General features: G+C 50.2%; 1 protein-coding gene across 1 annotated transcript; it reads right to left on the bottom strand.

Annotated features, from left to right (window-relative positions):
- Positions 1–652: 652 nt before the first annotated feature.
- On the bottom strand, positions 653–3,390 carry LOC119356905 (G-type lectin S-receptor-like serine/threonine-protein kinase At2g19130). Its single transcript, XM_037623896.1, has one exon. It carries the CDS (start codon positions 3,266–3,268, stop codon positions 878–880), a length of 2,391 nt encoding a protein of 796 aa, XP_037479793.1. The 5' UTR covers positions 3,269–3,390; the 3' UTR covers positions 653–877.
- Positions 3,391–10,955: the final 7,565 nt, after the last annotated feature.

The raw sequence follows: 10,955 nt of genomic DNA, 5'->3' as shown, positions 1-10,955 counted from the left end.
CTTTTATATCTGGCGGTGCTAAGGGGTCATGGACCAAAACCAATCATTGGTTTGTGTGCGCCCGATCAATGCACAAACGTGAGGAGAGGAGACTTTGTCTCCCATATTTTTCTCTTGGTTTGTTACACCTGTGAGATCAATTCCAACAGACGAATCCCCAGACCGACCATGAGAATGGCGGTCAGGATCAGTTGTCGATACCGGTGTGCGATTTTCTCTGATGTACACCGTTGCACGACGGCTGTTAATGGTCAAATAGTGTTTGGCTCACCACAACCTGTTTTCAGTGGGTTAGGGTTCAGTTATAATGCTACCCTGCCAGCCTCTCCTACATGTAAGAGGCAGATGTGCCCCTAGGTTTGAAGAACTTAGGACCACTACTGGATGCTATGAGCTTCAGTGGGTAGTTTGTTCGCCAATCTACTATATGCTATGAGCATGTTTGGCTTAGATAACTGCCGTTCAGTGTAATGTGCCATGAGTTTTCCTATAGGCAGTAGTGCATCCCAAAGGGATCTTGTGTCTGTAACTGGCTGCCTTGTAGGAGTACATACAACATTTGGCTGACCCCAGGAATGCGAAAAGAAATGAAAAATAATAATAATATAGCCTTTCCCAGGACTGCAACTCTCCAACATGTTGAAAACCTCACATGTCACATCTGCTGGAATATGAATTATGAAAAGGCAAGAAAGCAGGAAGACTGAAACTAGTTCTTTGTTCATTTATTACAGAATGCAGACAACATTGTCCAGAACGAATTTGAGTCAATTGGAGCAACTCCAACGCACCGACCCAAACGGACGAGTGGTTTGTCCGCATTTCGTCTGTTTGGGTCTAAAATGTTGCGATAGGTATACATAAGTTTGACATAAAACTAAGTGTCAGATGTTGGTGAACCTACTCCTGCTGTGATTGCATTCAGTAGTCTCGGCACTCGAGGCATATCAACCTCAATAACACCCTCAAGAAACTGCACCACCTCGGCCATGGTTGGTCGATCAAACTCATTATCTTGAATGCACCAACATGCAACTTTGCAAACTCTTGCAACCTCCTCAAGGTTCACGTCACCTTGCAAATTTGGGTCTACCAGACTTCCAATTTCTCCACTGAGAAGCTTTCGTGCAACTTGTAGCGGAAAAAAGGCTGAATAATCACCATCCCCAACTTGACTTGAATTTCTCCTCCCTGATATGATTTCAAACAAAACCATCCCATAACTGTAAACATCGACTTTAGATGTAACAGCTGATCCGCTAATCCATTCAGGAGCAAGATATCCAATGGTTCCTCTCGTTGTAGTCAATGCTTGACTAAATTCTCTCCCCAAAACCTTTGCCATTCCAAAGTCTGCAATTTTGGCTACGAATGAAGTGTCGAGAAGTATGTTTTCTGGCTTGATATCACAATGTATAATGCAATCCCGACAACCAGTGTGCAAGTAGGCTAGGCCTCTGGCAACTCCAATAGCTATCTGGTATCTGAGACTCCAGTCCAAAACTGTACCATTGGCCTTAAATAGATGCACATCAAGGGATTGATTCGGCATGAATTCATACACAAGCAGCCTCTCGTCGCCTTTGCAACAAAACCCTATCAGTTTGACTAAGTTGATGTGCTGGATGATTCCAACTGAACTCACTTCTGCTCTGAATTGCTTATCTCCTTGATGGGCACCTTCAAGTCTTTTCACTGCCAAGGTGACTGAGTCACTTAGATACCCCTTGAATACAGAACCGAAACTGCCCCCTCCTAACCTTTCTGTGAAGTTCTTAGTTGCACGTTGCAAATCAGCATACCGAAATGAAATGATCCCAACTCCATTTACCGGCGTGCTAGTAAACCACTTCCCTTTTTTACTCCAAATCACCAATCCAAGAATCACCAGGACAAGAGCAGCAGCGCTTGCACCAACCGCAGCACCGACGAGGTTGATTCCACTCTGCTTCTTACTTACCACACTTTCTGGCAGCTCTGCTGCGGCAAGGCGGATATAAAGCGTATCGCCGTTTGCTGCTGAAGAAGCATCAGATTGTTGTTTTACATTGTACAATTTCCCATGCCAAGTAGAGCAGCCACCTTTACCGTAGGAATATGCAGTGCAAGAACAGTTGCCCAAGCAAATCCGTTGGCAGTCATCTCCACTTGTCGCGGCCGGTACTTTTGCTCCCTCATGGGGCAACCTCATACCTTGCACGGGGTAGAACTTAGCTGCAAGACCTGGCTTGTTTCCCTCATTCTCACAGCCTAATGGAGTGTTCCTCCTGCACCCATGGCTTCGGTCTCCCAGATCCCAGTCCTTGGGTGATCCCAGCGAGAAACCCTTCATGCAGCTGCAGAGTGGATCCGCATTTTCTCTACAGATTGTGAAAGGTCCACAGGTTGCAAAGACGTCGCATTGAAAGATAGGCTGCCTGTAATTGATCAACCAGTTATGTATGGGTTCCAACCATGCACCCACCAGCCCTTGGCCATAGACATCTATTGCACATTGCACAATGGCCGTGTCATCCCGCAATGTGTACATGAAGGTGGACTCATTCTCAGTGTTTATGAATGTGAAATTTGGTGTCAAGGCGCCAATCATCTCGGGTGCTAGGTTGAAGTAACGGCCGTTCCATGCCCCACTGGTCCAGAATTCTAGGGTTGAGTTCCACAGGAGATGACCAAGCCTATTCTGTCCTAGCCCCAGAGTGTAGAGACCAGGAGCCTGGTCAATCAGATTTTTCCTCGAAACAAGGCGGCGGTTCAGACCGGTGGTCTTATCCCAGCCAATCTTTGCGCCGGCGAGAAGGGTATCGGTTGGGTAGTCAAAGCTCTGCCAGAAGACTATGGATGGGTTTGAGGAGCTCTGTAGGACGAAGTTGCCATTGTTCATGAGCACAGCTTTGGTGTCGTTGGTTGTGACATTGGCATGGGTAGACCATATGACTTTCTTGGTGGCCTGATTTAATATGGCCAAGTTGCCGTCACCGGCGATTGCGAGCTCCGGCGAGATGGGGTCGATGACCGGGCTCTCGCCGTTGGCAGACCAAACCGGCATTATCTTAGGGACCTTGTTGAACCAGATGCCGAGGTAGGTGTGAGAGGACTTACTGTCCATCTTGAAGAAGCCGAGCGCAAACTTGCTGTTGTTGGAGACGAGCCTGTCTGTGCCGGCGAGCCCATGCCCATTGCCGGCTGACACCGTGTCCATGGCGGCACCATGCCGCGACGCCGCGTGCAGGGAGAGGAGGAGTCCGAGGAAGACATGGAGGAGAGTCATTATGAGCGGAAGAAGGAAATGAACAGGGTACGCGTGGTGGGGAATTGGAGGAGTAAGATTGATGCAAGTCTACTGCGGGTCAGCTATGATCACATTCCAGGCCGCAGGTCAACGAGGGGGATGCTCTTGGGCTGTGGGCGCACTCACAGAGTCTGTGCCAACCAATGATAACATTGTCTTACTATCATTTAACTACACCGAGAAATAGAATAGCTGTACGAATACTCTTTGGTCAGACAGTCTGTGCCAACCACAACCAATGATAACATTGTTTTACCATTCAACTACACCGAGAAATAGAATAGCTGTACGAATACTCTTCGTTGGTCAACACTGGACGCTTGGGGATGACGAAAGTTTGTTCTGAGGTGCTCATTTGGAATTTCAAAATCTTGCAAATTGGACATAATAATCCGATGATATCCCGTGGTTGCCGGTATCGGTGAGCCAGTCCACGGTCAGCCAAATGGCTAGTCCAAGAAGGATGCGGACGGGAGGAATGAGGAACGGACGTGCGGGAGTCAACGAGCAAAAAACCACCAGTTGGATTACTAGGAGTGAGGCTATACGCGTTGACGCTCTAATATATGAACTATTTATGCAAATCTTAGAGCAACTCCAACGGCGTTTCTGTCCGCTTTTTGTCCGTATAGGTCGGCCGTCCGCCCGCCGTCCGCCCTCTTTTAGTTTTGGGTCGGCAGTGCGCCCAACGGGCTGACCCATTTTCATGACCCAGCATGTTTAACATCGTGCCGTTGCCCTGGTTTTGGCGCTCCAGTGCGCGGGAAAGGTTCGCGCGCGGGGGAAAGCTGCCTAGCGCGCGCATTGGTTTTGGCGCTCCAGCGCGCGGGAAAGGTTCGCACGCGCGCCGTGGCCGGCGCTCGCTATAAAGAAGGCGCTCCCTCCACACTCTGTCGGCCGCCCACTCTCCCCGCCTCTGCGCTACCATGTCGATCCGCCGTCTGGGCGCTTCGGATTTTCGCGGAGTCCGCGAGCGCCGCTCCAGTGCCTTCTCCGTCGAGATCTGGTTTCGCGAGAAACGTCTCGTCCTCGGCACCTTCGACACTGCAGAGGAGGCGGCCCGCGCGCATGACGCGGTGGCGTGGCGCATCCTGAGGCCTCGTCGGGATATGAATTTTCCCAACGTGTCGAGCCAGCGGGCGCAGGATCTGGCGCCTCTCCCGCGGCTTTTCACCGACGAGGATCGTCGTGTCCACTGGAGGCGGCAACGTCGCCTTGCCATCGCAGAGAAGGACGTGGAAGCCTTGGTGGTGTGGCGCGGAGGCTACCCGCAGGACATCGTCGACGAGCGCCAGTTCTACAAGCAATTGAGATCGGAGAGGGACGCGAAGAGGAGGAAGCGAGCCGCCTATCGGGAGGACAAGCGTTCGCGGAAGCAGGCAACTCAATTGAAACTGAAGCTACGAGAAACTTCGAGTTGGGACTTTGAAGACGAGCAGCTTGCTGACGCCTACCTTCAAACGCCGAAGGAGAACATTACCGAGTCGGAGTCAGAAAGCGACGAGTAGTGGTCTTTTTCTTTTATCTGTACGCTAGAACTATCTATGTATCCATTTTAATCTGAAAAAATGGCCGGCGGCGTCGGCGACCTAGCAGGCGGGCGAGTGTGTGAATCCAATGTGCCACCGACCAGCGGGCCCGGTGAGGAAAGAGGGCGAGCGCGCGCGTCCGTCTTATGTCCGCACCGATGCAAATCTGGCTCAAAAATGGGCCGGAATGGGTCGGCAGGCAGACGAAAGAGGACGCGCGTCCGTTTGGCTCGGCGCGTTGGGCCGGAATTTTTGTCCGCACCGACCCAAGCGGACGGCCGCAGACAAAATGGGTCGCTGTCGGTGTCAAAACCGGCGGATCTCAGGTAGGGGGTCTCGAACTGTGTGTCTAGGCGGATGGTAACAGGAGGCAGGGGACACGAAGTTTTATCCAGGTTCGGGCCCTCTTGATGGAGGTAAACCCTACGTCCTGCTTGATTAATATTGATGATATGGGTAGTACAAGAGTAGATCTACCACGAGATCAGAGAGGCTAAACCCTAGAAGCTAGCCTATGGTATGATTGTATGTTGTCCTACGGACTAAAACCCTCTGGTTTATATAGACATCGAAGGAGGCTAGGGTTACACAAGGTCGGTTACAAAGGAGGAGATATACATATCCGTATTGCCTAGCTTGCCTTCCACGCCAAGTAGAGTCCCATCCGGATACGAGACGAAGTCTTCAATCTTGTATCTTCATAGCCCATCAGTCCGGCCAAAGGATATAGTCCGGCTGTCCGGAGACCCCCTAATCCAGGACTCCCTCAGTAGCCCCCTAACCAGGCGTCAGAGTCCGGCACGCAGTGTTGTCTTCGGCATTGTAAGGCGGGTTCTTCTCCAACTTTCAAGTGTTCGTAAGCAGTGTTCGGCTCCATAAATGTTGAACCTCTTGGTTTCGTGCCCAATAAGGGCTATTTCCCACGCGTCGAATGAATACGAGGCGCCAGGGCGTTTTTACATTCGCCCCCTAGCCAGATAAATAAATTGTCTCTTAAAGGAATGGGGATTCTTAGATCCGATTCATATCATCCTCCCCTAGCGAGAATTCATCAGAGCGTGCTTCGGAAAGATCCATTCCAGCATGGCCGACCTCCGCAGCTCCTCCCGCCCCCGTAGCCCTAAGCCCGGTGATTGGGAGAGGTGTTCAGTCCCGCACAGCCGATTAGTCGAGCTGCAGACTAAGGGATTTCTCCCTCCAGCGTATATGGTGCCTGTTCGAGCCGGGCTCGCCACCTATAATGGCGGGGCGCAAGCGGAGAGCCTTCCTTGTCCCTCCATGGGAGAACGGGTCTGCCTTGTTCCTTATTTACTAAGGGGACTCGGATTTCCAATTCATCCGTTCCTCCACGGGCTCCTGGAGTTCTACGGCCTCCAATTACACAATCTCACCCCTGCCTCCATTCTACATATCGCCGGCTATGTTGCTCTCTGCGAGTTGTTCCTGGGCTGCGAGGCTCACTTCGAGCTGTGGAAAAGGCTATTCTGCCTTGTCCCTCGCACACAGAGGTAATCACTTTATCAAGTGAGCGGAGCCGAAATATGGCGCATCGCCGATACCGGATACCTGTCCGGTACCCCGAAGAAGCCGTCCGAAGACTGGCCTTCAGAATGGTTTTATATGGAGGACGTCCCCCTTCCGGACCCTGTTCGGCGGGGTCTACCTAAGTTCAACAATGCTCCTCTGAAGAAGCGCCGAAGTTGGCGCCCACGGAGCCCCCAGGCGGAAGACAACGGAGAAGTCCTCTATCTGATGAACCGGATCAAAGCACCGGCTCTATCAGGATTGACAATAATTGAAGTTATGTCGATTTGCATAATGTGGGGAGTGCAGCCACTTCAATATCGTGGGTACCCCTTGTGGTGTTATAACGGGGCGGATGACGCCACCCGCTGCGGGCGTAAGGGTCTGGACAATGCTGTCGCTCTAGCGAAGATTCTGTCCGAATTGTTCAAGGGTGAGGAGGAGGAGTTCACCCGCATCAAACCACGGGATGGATTCTCCATGTACAATCCTCCAACCTGGGTAAGTTATATCTCCCTGCTCCCATTTTTCCCGCATTCTTTGTCGTAAGTATTCACCTTGCCACTTTGCGGCAGGAACTGCGAAAAGCCATAAAGGAGGTCAGCAGCCCTTCTCCACAACCAGAGGACCCTGACCGGGCCCTCGACTTCGGACTCGAAGAAGATTCGGTTATATCCATGGAGCTGATAGACTGGCAGTTCTATCAGTTAAGCTGCGATGATGCCATGGTGGCCATTACGGCCGACTATCCCGGACTGCTCCCTGCATCGCACGTAAGAAAAACCAAAAAATCCCAACTCCAAAACTAGGATCCCCTTTTAGACACTTTACCCACCATATACACATGGAATTTTACAGGGAAGGCATTCGGGACGCCCTGCCGAGCCCATGGCAACACGCTAACAGGAGGCACCGAAGCCGGGTAGGTCAAAAAGGAAGGCGGTCAGGACGGAGACGCCAGCGCAAAGGTATAACAAACCCCGCTCCATGGTTGTCGTCTCTCTTGAAATATAATGACACCCGCGTTTTAACAGAAAAAACGCTCGCCGGAATATGTTCGGCGATGTTACTAATCATGCTTCCACCAGCCGGGCGCCAGGACCGGACATAGAGGCGGAAGCCGATATGGGGCAGGCGCTGGATAATCCCTCTACGGAGGATGCGGATAGGTTACCCGCTACTAAATCAGAAGTGGAAAGCGCCATGAACCATAGGCGTCATCGGGCCGTACTCCGGGACGCTTGTTTCTCACCAGAGGCATTTGATGCCTTTAATTCCGGAGAGGTGTACCTCTGAGCTGCTCAAGATGGCCTAGCCAGAGCCACGGATCAATATGTAAAGGATGTACGGGTAAGTGAATCTAACGATTCATATGTATCAGTAGCCCCTGAGACTTGAAATAGTTAGCAGAACTGATTTAAGGATCATCTTAATTGTGCAGGTTCTTACAGAGAAGAATACTAGGCTAACACAGGAGCTAGAGGAATGCAAGACCCAACTGCGGGCTGCTGTGGCCGCATTGCAGGAACCGAATAAGTCACCTGCTGGTAACATTTATTTTAAAGAGTGATGGTTACCATATAATGTGCGGCATGGCTGCAGATCTAACAACAGATGTTGCAGATGATTCCGGAGAAAATTCGGAGGACCAACATGTTATGCGACAGCTAGAGGCTGGCAAACACGTGCTGACTGAGGTTAGGCGGGAGAAAAACAATCTCCAAGACGCCAATATTAAGCTGAGTGTGGAACTAAAAGATGTTCGGGGCCAGCTTGCCGACTCCGAGAAGGAGAATAAGCGGATTCGGCGCGGCATTTTCAGTGAGTGCTTGAACGAATCCTTTTAAAGGAATTCGGCGAAGAAGCCGACTAACAGCGTTATGTCTGTAGGTATGCTGACGGGTCGTCCCGCGGAGGAAATGCCCGGGTCTGCGGGTGATCTTCTATCCGAGCTGTCACATCTGCACGAACAAGTTCGGCAGGTGATGCAAGGTGTTGCCCAGGCTTTGTGTCCATCTGTCTCCCTGCCAGAGGGCGTTGCAGAGCTTACGGAGAAGCTCAAGGGAGCACGGCAGCGCCTCCGATTATGGAATATATCGGCCTACCGACAGGGTGCCAGAGAGGCCTGGGCCATGGTGAAGACTCGGTATATCAAGGCAGACCCAAATCACATGGCCGAGGTCGGACCCGTGGGGCCCGACGGAAAAGAGATCCCGGTTAGCTTAGTTTATGGGCAAGTAGAATTAGCCGCAAAGTATTCCCAACAGGATTGTAAGCTAGACAGCCTGTTGGATGGTATAGAGGAGGAGTTTAGTCAGTCTGCATGACTATGTAATTAAAGTGACATGTATAATGCCTTCTAGCCGGATTGTAGATCATTTGTCGTTGTGGACCTTTTCGCTTCAACCTCTGGGCCCGATAGTCCGGAGTGAATCCGAATACCCGCTCAGTTATATAAGAACTGGGGTATGCGTGGAGACCAGGCGTAGAGGTCATTAGTGCTTTATCAGACAAGTGCCCAACTAGTTATGTTATATTACATGGGTAGTAAGAAACATCTTCCAGGGAGAATAGTTCCGTTAAGGGTTCCTTTCCCTGGGTAAGCATGCCCTAAAGTGCATGTCTGGACTACGATAAGAAACACAGAAAAAGCATCTGGGGGAAGATATGGAGAATAAATAAAAATCATCTTTTGTTCACCAATTGAATATTCCCTTAAGAACGCTAGCTTTCGGCTTCACCCAGTCTGAGGTACACATCCGGCTGACCCGGCAGTAACAATCGCAGAGGTGCTCCCCTTATGCCCTAGCCGAATTAACGGGAATGTAGGGCATAAATACAAGAGCCAGGCAACCCAGCTTGGCCAAAACTTAAGTCATATCGATGCATATAATGGTGAAAAAAGGTACATATGGAAGTATGACACATGTGTTGGGCGTGAGGCCTAGATAAATAATTTAAGCTTCTGTGAAAGAAGCCCCCAGGTATGGAGAGTGCGGCTAGCGCATCTGTAATGTACAAGTGAGGCACAAGGTGACCCTTGAAGGCCTAGAGAAATAATAAGAGAAAGAAAGAAAGGGAAACAAGACAGATGATGTATATGCAAAAAATGGACAAAGGGAGGGGACTAACATAGAGTCCGGTGCTAGGCGTAGAATCTTCGGAGCCTGGCCGTGTTCCATGGGTTCGGCTCGAGTCGACTAGTCGATGCATCCCGCAGTCGGTACGCTCCACCGGTCAGAATTTGGTCAATAATGAAGGGACCTTTCCATTTGGGCTCGAGCTTGTTCATTTTCTTATCCGGCAGGCGTAGAACTAGTTCGCCAACGTTATAAGTTTTGGCCCGTACTTCTTTGCTTTGGTATCTGCGAGCTTGTTGCTGATAAAATGCGGAACGGGCTTTGGCTACGTCGTGCTCCTCCTCCAAGGTGTCCAGACTGTCCTGCCGATCGAGCTTGGCTTCTCTTTCTTCGTACATGCGCACTGGAGGTGAGTCATGAATTATGTCACAGGACAAGACTGCCTCTGCGCCGTACACCATAAAAACGGTGTATACCCGGTACTACGATTCGACGTGGTCCGCAGCCCCCAGAGTACGTAGTCTGATACGTCCATTTTGTATCATGCTTTTATATTGATATTTATTGCATTATGGACTGTTATTTCACTTTATGTCACAATACTTATGGCTATTCTCTCTTATTTTACAAGGTTTACATAAGGAGGGAGAATGCCAGCAGCTGGAATTCTGGGCTGGAAAAGGAGCAAATATTAGAGACCTATTCTGCGCAACTCCAAAAGTCCTGAAACTCCACGGAACATCTTAAAATAAATAAAGAAAAATCCTCGCCAAAGATGAAGGCCAGGGGGCCCATGCCCTGCTCACGAGGGTAGGGGGCGCGCCCCCCTAGGGCGCGCCCCCCTACCTCGTGGCCCCCCTGGTGGCTCTCCGATGTCCATCTTCTCCTATATGAAGTCTTTCGATGAGAAAAAAATAAGAAGAAATTTTTCGGGATGAGACTCCGCCGCCACGAGGCGGAACCTTGGCGGATCCAATCTAGAGCTCCGACAGAGCTGTTCTGCCGGGGAAACTTCCCTCCCGGAGGGAAAAATCATCACCATCGTCATCACCAACGCTCCTCTCATCGGGAGAGGGCAATCTCCATCAACATCTTCACCAGCACCATCTCATCTCCAAACCCTAGTTCATCTCTTGCAGCCAATTCTTGTCTCAAAGTCCAGGATTGGTGCTAGTAGGTTGCTAGTAGTGTTGATTACTCCTTGTAGCTGATGCAGTTGGTTTATTTGGTGGAAGATCATATGTTCAGATCCTATATGCATATTATTACCCCTCTGATTATGAACATGAATATGCTTTGTGAGTAATTACGTTTGTTCCTGAGGACAAGGGAGAAGTCTTGCTATTAGTAGTCATGTGAATTTGGTATTTGTTTGATATTTTGATAAGATGTATGTTGTCTAGCCTCTAGTGGTGTTATGTGAACGTCGACTACATAACACTTCACCATTATTTGGGCCTAGAGGAAGACATTGGGAAGTAATAAGTAGATGATGGGTTGCTAGAGTGACAGAAGGTTAAACCCTAGTTTATG

This window comes from Triticum dicoccoides, chromosome 2A (genome assembly GCF_002162155.2).
Source record: "Triticum dicoccoides isolate Atlit2015 ecotype Zavitan chromosome 2A, WEW_v2.0, whole genome shotgun sequence".
NCBI classification, from domain to species: domain Eukaryota; kingdom Viridiplantae; phylum Streptophyta; class Magnoliopsida; order Poales; family Poaceae; genus Triticum; species Triticum dicoccoides.
This window is presented reverse-complemented; position numbering and strand designations above follow the sequence as displayed.